General features: G+C 34.8%; 1 protein-coding gene across 4 annotated transcripts in view; it reads right to left on the bottom strand.

Annotated features, from left to right (window-relative positions):
* The window catches only part of LOC118194650 (MAPK/MAK/MRK overlapping kinase-like), a 129,663-nt gene that overhangs the window by 68,520 nt on the left and 38,315 nt on the right, over nucleotides 1-22,828 (bottom strand). For all 4 annotated transcript variants that reach the window (XM_085824415.1, XM_085824412.1, XM_085824416.1 and 1 more), the window contains exons 4-6: nucleotides 12,413-12,483; nucleotides 9,019-9,097; nucleotides 5,195-5,243 (exon numbers count right to left, since the gene is read on the bottom strand). In XM_085824415.1, coding sequence (XP_085680541.1) covers nucleotides 5,195-5,243; nucleotides 9,019-9,097; nucleotides 12,413-12,483 — 199 coding nt within the window. The remainder of the gene's footprint in view (nucleotides 1-5,194; nucleotides 5,244-9,018; nucleotides 9,098-12,412; nucleotides 12,484-22,828) is intronic.

Here is a 22,828-nt window from a genome sequence, read left to right as displayed (position 1 = left end):
AGATCTCATTTAATGTTTATGACGATTTTATCTTTTTTTTTACACGTATGTTGATGGGTAGTCAAATTCAGAGAAATTCCCTTGTTTTTTAGGAGTTATATAAAGACATGGAAACCTCAATCATATTATCAAATAGTTAAAATGCTGGTATTTTTTTAACTTAAATATTAACTCAAAGCTTTCGTACATCCTACTACAGAGCTTCCCCAATTCAGATCTTTTCGATTCTCCTGCATTACCAATCAGAATTAAATTACGTAATATCCCTGAAACGGATATTTTAAATAAGTGATCTCAAATTGGGGCGTAAAATTGTTTTGGAAGAATCAATTTTACGCCCTTTTCATTTCCCGTAAATTAATTAGCATTATTGTGACAATGATTTTTATGACAATAATATGGAGATTAATGTTTAAGATTTTACTGATTTTGAATGCATTTTACATTACTTTCGTTATTATTAAAACGAACGTGAGCCAATGGAGTTAATTAATTTCCACTGAAATCTTTTTCAAAAATCTTAAAATACAGACCTTTTAAATCTTTTCTTTTGTACTTGTCAAACGATAAATACTCTCAGTTATGAATTTTTGCAATAAGAATAATAACTTTGTTTGGAAACATATTTATACACGAAAATTTTTTTTTCCCGCAGTTGAAAATTATAAAGTCCAAAAAATGAACCGGGCTGACCGATGAGATCTACTTATTCCTGATAAAGGTAGTTTTTAGGAGGTCAATGTCCTGGATTCTCATAAAAAGCATGCTGCTAAACAACGGATTAAAAGATATATATATATATATGAAATGTAATTTCTCATACATTATTTGTTTTGTGCAGCCGGGGCAACAGGAATGAGACAAATTTTGGAATATAAAGTGGTAAGTTTATTTTAGCATCCATCTCACAAGCGTTTCTTTTGTACCTTGAGCAGAAGCCCTATTTATACCTATGTGTGCGTCATCCAATATGAGGCTCCTCCAATCAGCGATATTAATTGAAATCACGATGTGACGCTATCCTCTCATCAGGAGTGTTCTAAAGGACTTTATGTAATATGACAGATTTATGAGTTTGGTGATTTGGCGGGCGCCAACAGGTTAATATATTTTATACTAAAGAAAGGATTTCGCCAAAATTTAGGAACAGGGATGCAGTTTAGGTAGAGAATCGCCAACACATTATTAAGCAATATTATTAGAATTTAATTTAATCAATTGATTTAAAAATATCATTACATATATATATATATTAATGAATATAAATTAGAATTCTACGTATCTGATATTTGCGCATCAATATATTGTTAATATTGTTAGCATGTAAAATAATGAAAAGAACACAATAAAAATTTAAAATTCAACAGACTTAGGTATTCTTTTTTAGGTAACGTTTCGAGCAGATTATATCCTAGAGTGACAATTGGATTTTACCTGATCGATGCATTTCGCACTATAATATATTTCCAAGTTTAATCAGTAATCAGCATTAATCAATCATTAAATCATCCTAGTTCCAGATAAAAATTGAACACTGGCTGATTACTGGCAAAATCAGCGATTCAATCTGTTAAATTTCACCTATCATGTTAGGAATATTACTGGTATTTACACATGATATAAATTTACGTACTAGTTTATTTTCAATCTCAATTGTAAAAAAGAAAGCATTCGGTTTAATAATTCGTAAGAGTAGCGTTAAATACTTTTAATAAAATTTCGGGTAAATACTTATTTAATACTAGAGAGCTACGACTGTTGTAATGTCTATTAAATTTTGTTATTTAGATGTCCTTGGATGTCCATCTGACGACAGAAACTATAGGCAATATTAGTTTGTCCATCCATTCTTGCAATGTGCCCATCACTTCTTATTCTATTGGCCTTAAAATACTGTACAACATTATTCCCGTTCTTATAAATCCTGTAGAATTCATGATGTGTTCCTCCATGTCAGAATATTTTAACTCCTTCACATCCAATCCGCCCGACACGGCCTTACATTGAAACAACCAGTACTGCCCGAAAACGGCCGAGATTGTAATCTACTTTTAACTAAGTAATGTTACTTTTAACAGCTCAGTTTCAGTGAAATGCTCACTTAAAAGCTTTAATGTCATGATTACTGAAAAATACAGTATCATATACAGTAGAACTCCAATTATCCAAATCAATTGGGACCGGACCCCATTCGGATAATCGAAAATTCGGATAATTGAATGTTTTCCCGAAGAAAGGGTCTACGTACACTTTTGTTAATTACTGTATGTACTATATGTTGAAAATGGCAGAAAAAACTTTTTTTGGTACAACTCTGATATACGCCCTAATTTCACCAAATGTGGCGATATGTGTTCTGTGCTGGTTTTTGGCGCGATTGCGTGTTGTATGGCGACCCTGTTGACGTTGAAAAATCTTTCGCTGGAGTTCGTTGGTTCGCGTCAAGATCTGTGTCTGAGAAGCTAAAATGGTGGAAGTTGTTGAATTGAAGTTCGGCAAAAGGAAATATCGTCGTGGCCATCCTGTTGAGGGGCAGTGGGTATTTGGAGGTGTGGAAAGAGGGTCTGGGAGATTATTTTTAGTGGTTGTGCGTGATAGAAATAGGGATTTGTGATTATTTGTTATTCTTTTTATTCGTGAAACATAGTATGAATTTTCTGGATAGTGATTACGTGGCGGCATGTTAAAGGCGGTATGAAATTAATATTTCTGCTGTTCGAAAAAGCATTTATTTCTGGTAAGTGCATTTCATTTTATTCTTGTTCTTATTTTGTAGAATGTTATGTTCATTGTTTTTTTAGTATGAATTTCTGTCGTTATTGTTCTTTTTTTGAATTGCTTGAAATTTATATTAGTTATTTTGTTGATTTGTGCGTATCGTCTAAATTGTGCAATTCGTAGATGGTTTTTTAAGTTGAAACATAACGCTGTATACATGGTATTCTTTGAAATTTATTGTTGTTATGTTAATTTATTAAAGTGAGGTGTGCGTAGTTCGTAAATTCGTTTGTTGCCTAAATTGTGCAATTCATAGATGTTTTTTTAAGTTGAAACAAGACGCTGTGTACATGGTATTCTTTAAAATTTATTGTTGTTATGTTAATTTATTAAAGTCGGATGTGCGTAGTTCGTAAATTCGTTTGTTGCCTAAATTGTGCAACTCGTAGATGTTTTTTTTAAGTTTAAACAGGATGCTGTGTACATGGTACTCTTTAAAATTTATTGTTGTTATGTTAATTTATTAAAGCAAGGTGTGCGTAGTTCGTAGATTCGTTCGCTGCCTAGATTGTGTCATTCGTAGATTTTTTTTTTTTTTAATTTAAAAGATATCGCTGTGTACATGGACTCTTGTCAAATAATTTTGGTTAGAAACTTTACGGTTTTGCTATCTAAATGTTTTGTTTTTGTTTCGGATTTTTAGTTTAAATTGTGTGTTCAAAACGTGGTTTTTGCATTCGCGAAAACCGTGTTTTTGGAGACATTTTAGGCTTAAAGTTCGAAATGTAGACAAAAAATTTAGATAGCAATATGGCAGCGTGGAGTTGGCGAGAAATTTGGCAATTTGAGGACGCATATCAGAGTAGTTCCCTATTTTTAAAGAAAAAGAGGTTTTAATTAATTAAAATGAAAAGGCAGCCCTTTTACGTGCGTATTAGATATCGTACTGTACAGTACTTACAAGTGCTGAACGTTATTGCTTTCTGAACATCTTGGTCAAAATAGGCTGTTTAACGGACACTAACGGACATACCGTGCCTGCACTTAAAATTTTTTAGCCAGCCGTTACATGCTCTAAAGGATGACCAGCCAAGCTTCTGAGCTAAGATCTTAGCTTTTTCACAAAGAATTGGACTCGAAATTGGGTTTCCCATAGAGCTATAAGGTATTTCTCCCACTTTCCAAGCGCGACATCGTGGTGTAGTGGTCAGCACACAGAGCCGGTATTTCAGAGGTCCGTGGTTCGATTCTCGGCAAAGGCGTTGCTAATTTTTCACCTCTCTGGCCTCCAAACAAATCCTAATGTCTCTACAATGGCGCCCGAACTAAAAGGGTGGTGGATGATGGTTTCTTCCCACCCAGGATTTGGCGATTAGGTCCCCTAAAAACCTCAGTCGCCCTCTAAAAGGGGGATTATATAAGGTAATTTCTCCCACTTTCCAAGCGTGCCTTCGTGGTGTATTGATCAGTATACTGAGCCGGTATTTCAGAGGTCTGTGTTCGATTCCTGGCGAAGGCTTTTCTAATTTTTCACCTCTTCGGTCTCCAAAAAAATCCTGATGTCTCTGTTACGGTGAAACACCGAAATCTGGAGAATGTCGACTTTCACCGGTGAATGTCAACATTCACATAATCTCTTGGCGTATGTCCGAAATATATTCCAAATACTCTTATTTCTGACTTACACCGGCAATGTCGACATTCACCTACTAATGGTGAATGTTGAACATATAACAATATTATATTTTATTCTCCGTCATTCAGTCGCAAATAAACGCACTTGAGACTTGAAATAAGAACTTAATAACATGAGAACTTAAAACACAGAGTACATTCAAAATGAGAAAGGGAAATAATAGAAGTTAAAAACTTACTTAATTACACAGTACGTTTTAAATGAGAAAATAAAATAACAGTCATAAAAAACTTACTAAATTATGTGATTCAAATCTTATTTATTGCTACAACTTAAACTATTATGGCACTTTATGACCTCTCTTTTCGACTTTCACCGGAGCATATCTGTGATTGTCGACATACACCGGTGAGGGTTCGAATATACAAGAATGTAGTGAAATATTCGGTCTTTCACCGACGTATTCGGTAAATGTTGATATTCTCCGGTGAAAGTCGACATTCTCCAATTTCGGTCTTTCCCGGTAACATCTCAATACAAAGTTTCTGAAAAAAAAACTACTTGAAAACGACATCTTCTAAATTTTTGTTTGTTGCTGCCTTCGTTGATTTTTTTGAAGAAATTCCATCTTTGTTTTCAAGCAGTGACACGAAGTTTAAAAGTGTAGGTTTGCTCCTTTGAACGTCTGAAATCATTGATTGTCCAACACTCCATTTCCGTCTTAATTTTTTTCTTAAATTCTGAAAGTGATTCGGATAGTTTGAGTTGTACTGTAAATGAATATTTGATTTACATAATGACGAAGAACCATTTCACAAAAGCTGATTATTAACGACTTACCCTAATGAGCAAGTTCTCCGGTTTTATATCCCTGTGGAAGATCCCATGCCTGTGGAAAAGAAGGAAAGAGGATTAAAATATACCTTTACCTCTGGCTTGCTACGAAATTAAACTGAATGAAAAGGCACAGCTAGTACATTTTGCTTCCTTAATTATATATAGCTATTTCTTAGTGAAGTATTTCAGTTTGTATGCTCTGTAGAAGCAGCAAAGTTAGTAAATTGACAGATAGTGTTGTATTGGATTCTTAGAAGAAACCAACAACTATAACAACTAAACAGCGTATAAATCAGCATGATCTAGATTCCACAGTTAAAAAATAACGCCTCTTTAGATCTAATTTTATTCATCTATTACAGCGATTTTCAAACTGTGATTTGCGGACCACATTTGGTTCACAAACTCTGCCCTTGTATTCCTCCTATACTTGCAAAAAATGTCCTGTCATTTGTAAACTAAAGTAATAAGATTTTACACCCTTTCTTGTTGATGAACTCACCCCCTAAAGACCTCATGAAATGGATCCAAGATGAAAAGATTAACTCGTTTTTAACCTCCATTACCTCTTATATTGGAAAAATCAGGTGAACAAAAATTTCTGCAGAAAAATTTCAAACAGGCTTCCAAGCGGCTATGTTGCTCACCAATTTCGTGGAATCTGAGGACTAGGAAAGATTTAGCACTCCCTCTATGACGATCTAACAGCGTACCAGAAAATTATCACACCTACTTTCTGGACTTTTTCTCTTCTACGTCTTAGGCAGGCTACCTTCCTCTCCGAAGGTCTTATACGCAAGGCTCTTATCATCGCAACATCTTATGAGAATTCTTTTTCTAGAATTCTCTGCCAACACTTAATAATGATATGGTAGGAAAGTTATACCATTTCGCTATGCGTTATGTACAGAATGAAGCTTTTAGCCTAGGCGCCAGGTTTTCATGTGCTTCGCACCTGAGCCTTCAGTTATCCGCTGCTTCAGTTGCTGTAAGTCTTGTGGAAATGAAATTACAAAAAACGTTGTCTTTAACTAAACTCCATAAGAAAAAATCATAAGGGGCTAGATATGGGGTTTTCGGAGGCCAAACAAGTAATGCCATACCATTTGAACCAGCAGGGCCAGTCCAACGATAGGATAGACTACCCTTCAGATACTGGCGTACGTTGCCAATGTGATCTTGCTACTGAATGAAGCCACGAACCGCTTCTTCCAATTGAGGAAGGAGCCTGTAACCATCCTGATAGCATATGTTGGTAAATGCTTCCGTTAATCGATTTTTCCACAAAGAAAAAAGTACCCAAACTACAAATCAGAATGGCGAAGAAAACGTTCACATTTTTAGAATCACGCTCGAGTTCCATTACACAATGTGGATTTTCTCGTGCTCCAAATCGTAAATTCTGGCGATTGACTGTACCAGAAACGTGAAATGTGGCTTCATCCGTAAACACGAATCTGTTCGCTAAACCATCTAACTCCAACTTATCTTGCAAATTCTCACAGAAAGCTTAATAAACAGTTTGTAGAAAGGTTTTATCGCCTGCACCATTTTAAAGGCGTATAGACAAAACTGAGGACGTTTACGTAACACACGCCTCACCGTTACATGAGACACATTGAGTCCTGGGATGTTGTTTTTACACAAGCAGCCCGTGTTCTGAAATTGCGTCACCCACTGAAGCAGTTTCAGGACACAGGCCGGTGCTAATGTTGTGACGATGCGGTAGCTCTTTACCAAATTTTTTAGGTGCGAAAATGTCTTTGAACGACGATAAATGATGATGTTTTAACGTATTCTAAAACACAGTGTTCTCTAGTGGAGATTTCGTAACCGGAAGAATTTTCGCTGTTGCCAGATAAAACTTGTATAACTGTAGTTTCAGAATTAATTTGTTTTGGCTTAATAAATCAATCATATAATTTGCAATATGCTATTCTTTTTATTGCATTCAATAAGAAACACCCTGTATCTTAAATATATATATATATATGTAATGTATCAGTAGTCGTAGCTTAAATAATCAGACGATAAGTTTAAAAAACAGGATCCATTTATTATTATTCAGGAGAAATAGCAGTTACAAAATTCATATCTCCGGAGTAAATAAAAAAGAATTACTAATAACTTTTTGTATGAAGTTTACTGCATTGTTACATTAAAGAAAAAACCTCCGAAATTCCTTTGCGAGTCTTTTTATAGCCTCTAGAAAGACGGAGCTTCCAAGAAATGACGTCAGCCTCGTCAGCCAATCCAGTTCGCTTTTAAAAATCTCGAGAACATTCTAAAACTGTACGTGTAGAAAAGGCGGGAAAATTAAGTGTACTCTTGACTATGAAATTTTATTATTACATATATATATATATATGTAATAATATATATATATATATATATATATAATAAGAAACACCCTGTATCTTAAATATATATATTTAAGATACAGATATATTTAAGATATTTAAGATACATATTTAAGATATATATTTAAAATATATATATATATATTGATAGGAGCATTGGCTAAGACAATTCCTTTTTAAGGTGCCAAGACTGAGGTGGTCCACAGAACACTCTAATTTATAAGCCTTCTCCACTTGAAAAAAAGTTTGAGAAACGCTGATCTGTTTATGAAGATAGAAGTAAATTGCTAGTGTTTTAGACAAACCAGATAACCTTCCAAACGATTAGAGATGGATGTCTTTGATTTCATTTTCTGAAACTGCTTAAAAGATTTTATTTTAACATGTATCATATCAAATTATCAGACAGTGTGATGTCATTTTATTTCTTTATATAATTACTTAAAAAACACTTTATATATTTTTTATTTAACAATTATCCATTCAAATGATTAGAGACTGGTGTCATTTCATTTAATTCAAGAAATTGCTTCAAAATACTTTTTTGATTTTAGTAAACATTCTGATCACTAACTAATGTTTTTTAACATACTTTAAAACATTACTTCAAGATAACTGTTTTTTATTTTAACCTTTTTTGGATATTTCGCTATGTATTAAGTGTAAAATGTTATTTTACACAGGCCTAGTGGCTCAATGGGTAGCGCGTCGCGCAGCAGCACCACAGGTCCAGGGTTCAATCCCGGGGTCGGGGTTGACCCAGCCTTTTATTCCTTGAGAGGATCGATAAAATTATCACCAAGTGCGCTTGGAGACTAAACACCTGGGGTCCTGCGACAAGGTGACCACTTGTCTAGGCAATATGCTCATGCCCCCCCCCGGGGCCCGCGGTCTAGAAAGCAAATATCCGGGGACTGCCGATAATGGGCTGTTTGAGGCTAAGGGCTGTTTGAACCGCCGAGTTTAATTTTTACATATAACCGCCGAGTTTAATTTTTACAGGTATTTTACATATTTAAGAAACTTTTGTACTGAATTTACTTGAAATCAAAGAGTCATCAATGGTTATGAGATATTAAAATAGAATTCAGGTTCAAGGACATCTAAAACGGGTAAAACATTTAAGCAAACATTCTGATTTCATAGCAATATTATGTCTATTTTCGATTTATGTAAACTAAGAACAGTTTTGTCATTTTTGGGATGCTAACATGCATGAAACATATAACGAACTATAAACTTTGTCAATAAAATTAGTATTAAATACAATAATTGTGCTTTACTGATGTTACAAGGGAAATTTTCAAGGAGTACTATCAGTATAGAAAGAAGGAGTTAGTGAGGAAATTAATTATCAGTATTTTCTAATATTATTTTCTCGTATCACATCCATAATAGCATCTCTTTCATTTGAATTAGTTTCTCTTATCACGTCATAAATTTTATTTTCTGAGATAATTCACTTACTTGTGAATGTGGTCTAGTGACCTCAGTAGCTGATAGATATAATTTTTTACTCTGAATTCTGGCAGTGGTTTCTTTCGAGCTGCAAATAAAAAAAAAGAAAGAACAAATATTTTGCAACGCTTTGCATTATTATGTTATAATAAAACTAGAAATATCTTACAGTGCAATACAAACAAATAAATGTCAAATAAAGAATTATTTCGTATGTATATCAGGCAATTTGGATGTATATATCTCTGAACGAAAGCCTGCAGGGTAAAATGCAAACTACAGCTACACAATTACAGCTTTAATGAACAAATCTGATACAAGTTTCCTATACATTTAAATACTGTAAGATGACAGTCTTATCTTCACGATTCCCAAAGTAACACAGAAATGCACAATGTTTATTAGAATAAATAATGTTTATGTTAAAACAATTTATTTATTTATTTATTTTACAAATGCCAAATATTAGCGCTTAAGTTAGTTCGCGGATTCTCCAGTACTTTTTAACATTGTTCTCAGACCGAGAAAGTGCATTACAATTATTTAAATGTTTAAAAATCATAGGCTAATTGAAGTCACACAAAATACAGTTGGGAGAATCCACCACTCCAATTCTGTAGAGGTGGTCTCGCAAACAGTCATGTCCGGTCAGTCGTCTAAATGGAGCTATCGCTGTCTTTCTTGGAAAACTGGGAATGAAATTTGACTCTTTCCCCAGAATCCTCTTGTACATAGCACGTTGAATCATATCCTGTTTAAGAATTTTCTTAAAAGTCAAGTTAACAAACAAATAAATCGTATGAAATGAAAGCTGTCGATTAATGCATTGCATTATGAAAATTCCTTTCTTAGCCAATGTACAGCTTTTTCATTTCCCATAATTCCACAGTAGGCTGGAATCCATTGGAACAAAACTCTGTGTTCAAAGGCTTACAATCTAAGATTCTTTAGAAACTGTTTTGATTATTCAGAAGGGATTGAGGCACACTTTTGGAATCTGAAAATATGACTGTCTTTACAAAAGAGTGGCTACGAATCGACGGTTGTTGAATAGCCACAGCAATAGCTTTGATTTTACCATCAAAAGGCAGTAGCAATATGACCCATTGGTAAGTAGAAATTAAAAAGATAGCTATAGATACCTGCTCTAGCACCGCGCGTTCTCTCTAACATTGAGCCGTCATTGCAGACAATCAACCACTTATTTTGAAGAGATAGCGGATCCCAATAATTTCCAATGCAATAGATCTTAATTGTGAATCTCTCACTTCTTTTTTAACAGCTCTTTGAATAAGATAAGGATTTATATTTAAATTCAACAAGGTTCAAGGGACAATGGGGGATGAGGTAAAATTAGATAATCTCTGCTCAATTCCAAAGTATCAATATCTCCCTGAGCCTGTATAAAGCCAATTTGAGTTTTAAGATTTCTAGAAAATTCCTTATCATAGTTCCTCCAAAAAGAGTTGTCGGGCAAACGCACCAGCTTCTGGTGTAATAGGACGGCTTTTCTCATGGTATAATACAATCATGAACAGGTTCCAACCTGGTTAAAAGCTGCTTTGCAAGAATAGGAGTAGGTCTCCCTGTCTCCAGTAATTATGCGTAACGCTTGGTTCTGGAAAACCTCGAGGATCTGGACTACCCTTCTCGGAAGCCGTTATGAGGACCTTGCTACGATGACTAATAATTGGTTGAATGTATAATTTGTAAGTATCCTTCAATGTCTATCTGTCATAACCCCACCTTGAGCCAGCCAAACATTTTAGACAGGGAGTCTTCTTACAGCTTTATTTTCCAAATTTTTCGCATGTGTTCCCCATTTTAAGCCCAGATTGAGGATGCAACCCAAATATTTTGTCGAATTATTATGTTGAACGTCTACATTCTTATTTGTCAACTTCGTGGTAAAAGTGTGTCTGTTCAGAGTAAAGAACTAGCTTCTTTGAAATTATTAGTGACCTTTCGTCCGATAGTGGAGCTAAAATGGTCTTAGTCGGTGTTTGGATTTATCAGAACCATTTTAAATTTTTAACCTGTACAGCTCACCAGGGAATACCCGGTTAAATTTTGATACTATTAAATTTTCTAACAAAACAATTTCATGTGGAGATTTAAATGCACATAGTTTACGCCGGGATTATAGAGACACAAACAGTGCAGAAAGCATTATGGAGGACCTCTTGGATTCCAATGTACTGATCTACGGACATTCTGAAACTCCTACTATGTTAAAAAACATTAATGACGCACAACAAGAATCCACATAACGTGAATAAATTTGCAGGACCACAGTCACAATATTTAACTAGAACATTCCTCAAGGAATAAAAATGACGAAAATAGAACATAATGTCCATGCAGTAATAATGCAGAGATATTTGAGAATACTATATCTAAGCAATAAGAAATAAAACACTTAGGTTCATCCGTTAGCCGAAAAGCGAAGAACAAATGGGGTGTTTTTTTCCGCTACGGATAACTTGAAAAATCAACAGTGTCCTTGCTGAGGTTCGAGTCACGAATCTTCCTGTTATTTGGTGGACGTGTTAACGACTTACGCCTCAATGGCATCCGCCAACGAATGCAATAATTCCTTAAAAGTGTCTTGCGGCGTTTTTGTGTTAACCTTAAGAAAGCCCTAAAGATGAATAAAATGAATTCTATGACTTAATAACAATTTAGTACATTTATTTTGATACAATACTTTTAACATTATTCAGAAAGATATTAAAAAGGGAAAAGTACGGTAGAACCCAATATGGACTAATATATAAATTAAATTTACTCTGAAAGACAATTACACTATACATAGCTTTCGAAGTAGATGGCTAGATGCTTATTTTCTCAAATGATAATGCAAAACAGTAGGCATAATGCTATGTGTAATCAGTGCAGAACTATAAAATGCCAAACCAAGCAACATTTGTTTTCTAGTTTCTTCTTAAACGGAAGGTACAAACCTTTAATTTCTATCTAATAATAGGCAATGAAATGTAACCTAAAATAGCAAATTCACTCTTTTACTCGCGAAAGTCGAATATTTATCGACTTTCGCGAGTAAAATTCTAAAAGCATTTTGCATTTACCTTCTTAAAGCACACCAAAGTTGTTACCAACTGGACATTCTGCACTGCAAGGGGCCATATAAAAATACATACGGATTTTACATTTATGAAACATTACCACATACAACACAGAAGCTTTCAAGAAAATAACTTTCTGTATTTTCATAAACTTTATCACAAAAACCATATGTCTAGGACTGATATTTAAGGTAAACGTCTGTAACCACCCTTTTCGAGAACCCAACATAAGAAATTGTTCAAACGCCGCTCAATTCTTTTAACTGTTTGCATTTCAGAACAACAGCATTTAAAGTTTTTTAAGTTTAGATCCTTACCCCTAAGAAGCTCATACATATTCAGATCCATCAGCTCAAAGACTAGAGCTAGGCGACCTGACTTCTTGTCGCTGAAAATAGACAGATATATTTCAATACTGGTAATTATTGAATACACAATCAATAATGAAAACAAGAACAGTCTAAACAACAATCGGAGATTACTTAATAGAAACTTTAATCAACATTTTATTATTTTAACACGATAAGTATATAATAACATTTTTAACCTTCTAAATGCGCTTAGGCTTCGCACCTTTACCTATGGGTTCAGTACTATAAACAATGGCTCCTCTCAATGAAATTTTTGTCAATTGTACCATTTCCTTATTTTCGAATTTTAATTGGTCATCGTGATTCGTAGTAGAAGCATATTTTTTTCTGTGGTGCTACTTAAAAAGATAGTGACATGCAAATTAGCCACAAATCATACAACAGCTCGACTCTAAGAGTAGCTGGGTTTGGGAATTCGGAGAAGTGTGTGATTATGGTAAAGCCTCGAGGGCTATCTGCCTAAGGGGAGGGATGCCTTCGTGGAGGACTTTCTAAGGGAAACTGGCTCATATACACGTTACACATGGGGAAAACCACGAAAACGCCCATGTAGCCAGCCCTTTCGCGGGATTCGAACCTCGGACCGAACTACCAGTGTTCAGCGACTTTACCGCTCGGCCGCTAGTGGGCGGAATTCGGAGAAGTGCTATGGTTGAATTCCTGGACAAAGTACATCGAGTTGGGACTAACAATGGCTGCCATTTGTCAGATATCATGTTTAAAATATAATGTAAATGTAATTTTATTAATTTTATGTAATGTTAAGCAATGCAAAAAGTATATAATGCTGAAAGAAAATGCCATCCATTATTAAAATCATACCGTTAAAATTACAATGTTATGCTCCACCAATTAAATTTCATATGTGCGTAATGCCTTTTTGGCAAATTTCAGATTTCCTTTTCTTAGTGCAAATCTCATCTCAGATTAATATGAAATTCAATTTCATTTTCCGCTTTTAAGATGTTTAAAATGAACATTGTTGTTTTCATATTGTAAAATCAATTTATAAGCCAAATTACTTTTCCCCAAAATCATGTATTCTTGGTTTTATTGCTATTGGTTTACTTTCACAGAGTTCACACATTTTTTAATACCATGTTATATAGCAAGCATTACTCGTGTCATTCTGTTTTTGCGTTCCCCTTAATACTTCATATTTCTCAGGACTCTTTATGTTTGATCTCCATGCATCGTAAACTCAATAGTTTGCAAAGTCTACGTTAAGGTATCTGCCTACGCTCGGAGCACTTTTTTTAAAAAACATAGAATTCTGATGAAATATATATTTATTTAGTCAAAATATGATATCAAATCATGAAAATAGGTAAATTTTTAGGAATATTTTTATAAATTTTTGAAATATATGCAATTTTATGCAAATTTTTAGGAGAATTTAACCCTTACGTTAAATGCCGTATATTTTTTCTCACAGCATATATTTCAATTTTTTTATACTGTATACTACTACAACACTTATCTGTGTTATGAACTAAAATGTATATGATATTTCTAAAATTTACTAAAATATGTGTAATTACATGAAAAAACACAGTTTTTTGTAAAATATTTCTTATCGTTTTATATAGAAATACTCATAAAACAATCAAATTAATAAATATTACTTAGATAGTAGCTTAAAACCTAATAAATAATATAGAAAACATTTTAGTGAAATTTAATAGAGATATCTTTAGAACATTTTGAGTAATTACATTTCTTGTATGTAAAAACACTAGAAAAATTAGTTTTTCAGAAAAAGCGTTTAAAGATTTCACATTAACAGAAAAACTGTTCTGTTGTATTTACACACTTAAAATTCTCCACATTTGTACATCACACCCTCCATATCTTTATACTTAAGTAATTTTGATTTCCTATTTGGTTTTAATTTTTTTCTGGCTATTTTCGAAACGAGCGACGAATGAATTTTCGAGTTCTTTATTCTTTCGTTATCAATTCCAAAGTAATTTTTAATCATTTCTTGTTCAATTGATATGCCTAAATGTTCAAACACAGGAAGTAATACAAGATACCCTGAATTAAAATTTAAAACGGCTATATATGCACCCAGCAACATAGTCTTTATACCTAATCGCAATGTTGCCAAACCCAGTTAAAAAAACCGCAATGTTGCCAGTCCCAGTTCAAAAAATTAAGGCAAATAATTATTGCCAGAAACAAAAAAAAAAGTACCCAGAATTAAAATGAAATGTTTTAGCACAATTTTACACACAAACAGTTAAAAAAAAAAAAAAAAACACGGATAACAACATTGTTTACCTTTAAGTTGAGCCTTTTAAATGGCACTTCCGGTCTTTCTGCTTTCACTTCCAGTGCAGTTAATTGGCTATACCTTCTCTTCTAATTATTACAAACGTAAAAATGAACCATTTTCGGAATCCTACAAAATTGACCTTTCAAATTGGGCAATAAAAAATCGAATTTTTTCACTGAAATCGTTTTTTTAACGTAGGCAGATACCTTAAAGTAGCACGTTATTTCTTATGCTAAAATCTGTTCTACAGTCCTCTTCTGCTGAAATAGAATATGTAAATTAAATGAGTTTTAAGTAAGAGAGATAAAATAATTTTAAAGGAAACATTTGATTATATTATCTCTCCATGGTTAAATTGATAGGTTATTATCTACTTCGAGTGCTCTACAGCTGGTGAATGACTTTGATTGAAAATCCAGGCAATTTGACTTTAAATTTGAGCGTTGACTTGTAAATGCTTTAAATCATCAAGCCGAAAGTATCGAAAGTTAATTTTGTTGATTCTCGTAAGTTAATTGTTTTCGCAGATGGTGGATATGTTACCGTGAAAGACCGAAATTGGAGAACGTCAACTTTCACCGGAGAATGTCAATATTCACCAAATAAGTCGCTTGAAAGATCGAATATTGCATTGCATTCTTGTACATTCGAACCTTTACCGGTGTATGTCAACAATCACAGATATGCTCTGGTGTAGGTCGAAAAGAGAGGAGTCGGCAATTCAAAATGTCATAATAGTTTAAGTTGTTGCAATAAATAAGATCTTAATCACATAATTTAGTAAGTTTTTTATTATATTATTTTATTTTCTCATTTAGAACGTACTGTATAATTAAGTAAGTTTTTAAATTCTATTATTTCCCTTTCTCATTTTGAATGTACTCTGTGTTTTAAGTTCTTATATTCGTAAGTTCTTTCGCGACTGAATTACGGAGAAGAAAATTTAATATTCTTATATGTTTCAACGTTCATCATTAGTACATGGTGAATGTCGACATTTACTGGTGTAAGTCAGAAATAAGAGTATTTGGAAGATATTTCGAACATACATCAAGCGACTATGTTGACATTCACCGGCGAAAGTCGACATTCTCCAGATTTCAGTGTTTCACAGTGTAGGGTTTATATTTATTTTAACTAACATTTATTTTAAGTTTAAGCTATCTTTCCTGTCAAGCATTTACTTTCCCCTAGAATTGCCAATGCCAGAGTATATAAATTGTAGTAGAACGCGCAGTGTATTCAAATTTTAGCAGAAGTAAGTTGAGTTTAAATAGAAGGGAAACGAAATTGTATGTGTGCTTCTTGAATCGCGAGCGTGAAGGTTGCTAGGTAGAAATTTAAGATTCGCGCGTTTCGGCCTGTGTGCCTATTTCGGCAGTTCGTTGAATCTTCAACTGCTTAATCAGTAAGCTTGCTGAATCTCAGCTGTATTTTAGAACGCGGTTAAGTTAGTTACGATTCTAGAACCTCGTAGGTAGTGATCTCGTTATTTATTCATCCTGTCATTTATTTTTAGTTTCACATTTCTGTTTTGTTAAACCACCGGTTCGGCGTAGTTTGTGAGCGTCAAGTGAACGCAGCTGTTATTTCTAAAGTGGAATAAAAAGGGATTTAAACCCTTCTTACGAGTTTGTGTAATTTACAGTTCATAGCAGCCACTACCATAGTTGCTGACAAGTTGGGGCCTCGCAACACTATAACAGTAACATATATATATTTTAGAACGATTTCGGGCTATTTTAATTTATGCTTAAAATGTAAAGCGTATTTTTTTAATGTTCAATCTTATTTCAGTTTTTCTGGAGTATAAGTCTTGCATCGTGATTTCCATGATAGAACGGCTTTTTATAAAAGATCCAGGGGTATTGATTTCTATTCCTCTTCGCTACTTTCCGGATCCATGAATCGAAGTGGGTTTGTGCTTACAAAGAACTGTTTTTAATAGACCAAAGGCACAATAAGTCCATAAGGCGAAACATTAGCGGACTTCGAATAAATGTGCTGCAAAGGTATGCATGCACTACCTGTATCAGTCTTTATTTTTTTAAAGAATACAGGGAACCTTGAGATACGAGCACCTCTATATACGAGGAAAGTATGAGCGAAACATTCCTTTCTAAATACGAGCATTGATTCGGGTAACGAGCAATGAGCCAGGCCGTTGGCGTGCGTGGCGCTATTTCCCGATCCGGCTCGACTCGGGGAAGCCCCTCGTCAGATCACTCAGTGTTCTTTGATCTACGTGTTTGTGCGCTTGTGAGTTAATTGGTTTTTACATTTAATGCGAAAATAATTTTTTCACAATGGCTCCCAAGAAAATTGTTGCCTCAGATAGTGCTGCAAAGGAAACAAAGGAAGCCATTGCCTTTGAAATTAAAAAAGAAATCATGGATAAACATAAGCGTATTGTAAGAGTGACGGAACTGGCGAAGATTTACGGCCTCGACATGGACGACCTGCACTATTCAGAAAACGAAGGTGTAGAGTAATTAGGATTTTTTGGAAGCCGAAGAGATGAAAAATTAGCAACCGCCTTCGCCAGGAATCGAACCACGGACCTCTGGAATACCGGCTCAGCGTGCAGAACCACTACACCACGAAGGCACGCTAAGAAAGGTGGAGAAATACCTTATAAAGGAAGAAATTAAGAAACTTGATGTGGCGAAAGGAGTTACCGTTACTTCCAAGCATCGTTCAAAACTCTTCGAAGTTGAGAAGCTTTTGTTGGTGAGTATTAACGAGAAGCAATCAAAAGGCAATTCAGTGTCGGAAGCTATCATAAAGGTAAACTACGGTTATAATATTTACCAGTATTATTTATTAGAAAAATCGATTTTTATGTTGATATTGTTGAAGGTACGGAACGGATTAACTGGATTTCGATTCTTTTCCGTGGGGAGGTTTGTTTCTAGATACGAGAAATTTGCTATACGAGCTCAGTGCTGCCACGAATTAAACTCGTATCTCGGGGTTCCACTGTACAGTGATAATTTTGGAAGTATGACTTGCTGCTTTGTGTTGATGAAGTTTCACTTTTTTAAAGTCATTGGGATACGAAATTGATTTTTTTTTTTCTGTAAATGTAGAGTATAAATCTCCTGATAGTACGTTGAGCTCAATTTTAACATTTTCACTCTTCTGATTTTCAGTTTCCCCTTATAAGAGAATCTTGCGACAATCAAAAAATCCTTACTGCTTTTTTATTTGCATTGACGGAACCAGCTTCGTACATTTTTTTCTCTTCGTTTCGATAACATGTAGGCCATTTTACTTTCTTGTACGAAGTAAAAAGGAAGTACTGTAATCGCGAAAAGTTTCAGGCAGCATATTTCAACGAAAATATCCCATTTTGACCTTTTTCAAATGCAATTTAACGATGTATTTCCGTGATATCTGTACGTAAGAACAGAATAAAACAGTGTTTTCCTCCAAAAAAAAATTATAAAACTGCTTTAAAATGAATTCTGAAGAGAATTTTTCGTGGCGTCTGTACGAACGTATGTACGTACGTGTCTCGCATAACTCCAGAACGAGTAGCCTCAGAACGTTGAAATTTTGTATATAGGACTACTATAACATGTAGATGTGCACCTGGTATTTTGGTTGCAATCGGCCGCACCAAACGTATATAAATACTATATTTATATATATATATCCACTCTGTTACTCGGCACAGTAATCTCAGTTTCTTTACTCTTACATGTTTGTAAATTGTACATTTTTTGCTTTACAAATGATTGAATTATGTTGTTCTTATCTTCCGGTTAAGGTTTTTATGCCTTTCGTAATTCTGGAAGCAATATTTGTACAATTATCAACAATTTAAAAGCTGTTTATAACATGGCGGATATATTTGTTTACATTTGAAACAGCAGAATTGTAGATTTGTTGCCAATCTAGAGAGACTAAGCTTCGCAACAACAAAAATAACGCCTTCATTTATTATTGCCAATTAAATCATGCTTAATCGTTTCTGGAATTTTTTCGAGGAAATAAGAGTTTAAGATTTACTTCGTAATTTTTAATGCAGATATTTTGAGTTTTTATGTATTTTTGCCTTGTCGCGAAGTGAGAACTGAATTAATTGAGCGAGAAATACTCAATAGTCTGTGAAAAACTGTTTCTTTTCTACTTTGTTTGCTTAATTTGTTTCATACATCCTTTTAGCTTTATTACAATATTTCAATAGAACATGTGGCAACGATAATTCTTCAAATGATATAAATTTTGTGCATTCAGAGTGTCCTTATAGTAAACAAATGTAGTGAATTTTAAAGAGTGCATTTATTCTATTGTGGTTTATGAGCTGTCGACGAAGTAGATTTAATTCAATCCAATCAATTTAAATGAAATTCAAAAAAAAAATGCGTATAATTTAATATTCCGTACAAAGAAGTCATGTGGTGAACACATCAGACTTTTTATTTGCATTGACGGAACCAGCTTCGTACATTTTTTTCTCTTCGCTTTCGATAACAAGTAGGCCTTTTTTTGTTGCAGTCACTTAGGTAACCTATACTGCATCAAAGATCCCCATCTATTTCCATTTATCTCCCTCTAAATAGTTTCCAAACTGGGTTCTATAAACTGTTCGGTGTTGACCTACATGCTTCAGCCAAAGGTGGTGAACGTTAAATATATTTAAAATATCTAGCAAAAATATAAAGGCTAATAGAATTGATCGAAATAAGCAGAGTTTGTAATGGAGTGCGTGCGAAATGACTTTTTAAGGTGGTACAGGGAGCTGTTGAGCGATAAAGAGCATTCTGCTGACATAAATCCTTATCCCTCGTGCGAATTTCAAGCGATATTCATCACTACATGGCCAGAGATTTCGTCAGACTGCATCTTATCTGTAGGGCTGCAGTTAAAACCGAGCCGCTTTCCAACAAAATATATAGTACGATTTCCGAATAGCTCCTATGAGCAGCAGCTCTGTTTCCGTGCTTAGCCCCACAGATAAAATCCTTGATGTAAAGCTCCACATTCGTATGCCACTGGAAACCAGCGTTTCCAGATTGTGCGATTTGACGCAAATTTGCGATTTTTGACAAAACTAGTGCTACTAAAATTTTAGTATTTGCGATTTGCGAAATTTTTGCGACATCCATCGTTTTCTTATGCTACTTTTTGCAACTTCAAAGCTTTTTTTAATTTACCGTAAAATGCTTTTATTTTAAAATAATTTATCAAATAAATATAATTTATATTAAAAAATAATTTATTTCGGCTTAAATAGAAGTCGACATTTGGCAGTCTTAATTAGATGAGCGTTTACTTTTTCAAGGCTGCACAGCCTGATGCCGGTATAACGAGAAAGAGGTAAGGGAAGTGAAAAAAGTAAAAAGAAACAAACAAACAAAAACAAAAAAAAAAAAAAAAAAAAAAAAAAAAAAAAAAAATGCTCTCACCATCCTCCCTCGTCCCCCGTGCATCACAAAACTAATCCATTTAAAAAGGAGATTAATTTTTATTTGTATAATTTTGTATATTTTCCCTTTCGCATTTTTATTTTTCGATATTGTTTCTGCTATGAATTTTCTCTTATACACGGTTGCAATTATTATATTATAAAGGAATTGCCTTGCTTTTATTCCAATTAATTAATTTAGATGCTTTAAGTTTATTATACATTAACTAATTTAGATGCTTAAGTTTATTATACATTAACTAATTTAGATGCTTTAAGTTTATTATACATTAACTAATTTAGATGGTTTAGGTTTATTATATAGGAGAAGGTAGCCTAATTTGGACCGTAGCTTTATTTGGACCGTAGCCTTATTTGGACCGCTATGATATACAAAGGCGGATGATATCTGCGAGATTTGAGATAGGCATTTTGTTATATGTAGATGTAGAAGAGGTTAATGCAATAATTGTGTTTGTAAAGAAACGCCTCGTGATTACATTGAGAGAAGTGTGATTCGTTTGGCTAAGAAGAAAATCTGTTATTTTAACATAAGTGTGAAAGCAGTTACTTCGTCTAAACGTAAGTAATTACATGTCTCAATGTAGCATCAGAGAACTTGCTTATTTACACTCATGTCCATAAATTAAGGATAATGTAAAATTAGGCAAAGGAAGAGTTAGAAGCAAAACAAATTTGACTTATTTGTAAAGCTTATTTATTAAACAAAAGGTAAAGAGCAAAAAAAGATGCTATATGTTTGATATTATTAAAAAAATTAGCGATTTTTTCTCCCTGGAGCAAATTACAAAAAAGACCTATTTACAAAAAACCAATACTGTTAATACATTGTATTATACAATACATTGACCAGACGATGCAATACAATCCGTACAACGCCTAGGCATGCTGACTATCAAATTATCGATCTTATTTTGGGGAATATTACACCACTCAAAAAGCAATGCTCTCCGACATGTCTACATGTCTACCGAATGTTCCGGTAGACATGTAGGAGGAGGTTGACGGGCTGCAACTCGTCGGCCAAGCATGTCCCACACGTGCTCTACTGCTCTACTGGATTCAAGTCCGGTGAGAATGCTGGACAGTCCATACGGGTGATATCATCCGATTGAAGGCATTCGCTTAAGGGTGTTTGCACGGTGAGGACGGGCGTTCTCATCCATAAACACAAATTGTGCGCCCATGGCGCCCCGAAACAAACGTACATGCTATTCCAGAATGACGTCCCGATAGATTTGGCTTGTCATGGTTCCAATTTGAACATGCAGGTCAGTTCTGGAACCCAGAATAATTCCACTCCAAACGATCACTCCTGCACCACCGTAACGGTGTCGTTCAATGATGTTTTCTTGGTGGTAGCGGCTACCTGGAGCTCTCCATATGAAAGTCCGGCAAGAATCAAACTGCATGCTAAACCTAGACTCGTCGGAAAACATCACACAAGCCCAATGTTGCGGTTTCCACAATGCATGCTCTCTACTGCAGGCTAACCGCAGGCGACAGTGAGCTTCAGTAAGTGGAACGCATGTGACAGGTCTACGAGCATATAGACTAATCTGCCCTAAGCGTCTGTACACGGTCTGTCTTGAAATTGTCGTACCAGTGGCTGAAGAGAGCTGACAAGACAGGTCTGAGGCTGCGCTCCGCCTGTTTCTTTTGGCAGTAATTGCCAAATGCCGGTCCTCATTCGGCGTTGTAACTCTGGGACGACTTATGCTGTAACATCTACTCACATTACCACCATCTTGGAATCGTTGCCAAAGCCTGGAGATGACACTCTGGGCAATTCCAAGTTCGTCTGATACTTCCAGTTGGGTACGTCCACATTCCAGACGGCCAATAATTCTACCACGTAAAAAATCATCCAAATGCGTCCTTTGTGTCATAACTATTCGGTTATTGCACTGAAATGCTTATAAAGCGCCTGCGAACAATTTTACTTCTTTGCCTGTATTCCTTATATATCACTCTCTTACACTCTCGTCATTGTGACGTGCATCGGTGTCATTTAGTTACTTTCCGAAATTTGCATATGATTGAAGACGTGTGTAGTGATTTTACAGGTGATGTATTTATTTTAGAGTTCGATTTCCGCGTGACTCCGAATTATCCTTAATTTATGGACATGAGTGTATCTACAATTTGCAATTATAATTTTGGTAGGTTATGTTAGTTTGACGTTTCTGTACAATATCAAACATTAAATATGCAAGTTTCCCAAGTTGGATCGAAAACAGTTGACGAAATTGAACCTGTCCAATTTTGGCAACGACATTTCTTTCATGGATAAATTATAATTAACCCTAGAATGCTACCTTTCGAAAACTTACGGGAATGGCAACCATTCGTCTCCGAGACGAAGTATGCGTAAGCGTGCTTAAAACTTATTTTAAAAGCTAATTGCAGAAATATTTCCGCAAGAAGAATTCATTCCCACGAATCTATAGTAGTTGGGCCCACCAGCGGCCGAGCGGTAACGTCGCTGAACACTGGTAGTTCGGTCCGAGGTTCGAATCCCGCGAACGGGCTGGCTGCATGGGTGTTTTAGTGGTTTTCCCCATGTGTAACGTGTATACGAGCCAGTTTTCCTTAAAAAGTCCTCCACGAAGGCATCCCTCCCTTAAGGCAGATAGCCCTCGAGTGCTTT

The sequence above is a fragment of the Stegodyphus dumicola genome, chromosome 9, assembly GCF_044657685.1.
Source record: "Stegodyphus dumicola isolate Sdum_Otavi_A_Nest chromosome 9, ASM4465768v1".
Taxonomy (NCBI): domain Eukaryota; kingdom Metazoa; phylum Arthropoda; class Arachnida; order Araneae; family Eresidae; genus Stegodyphus; species Stegodyphus dumicola.
Note: the sequence above shows the minus strand (reverse complement) of the source record. Positions and strands in the feature narration are given on the sequence as shown.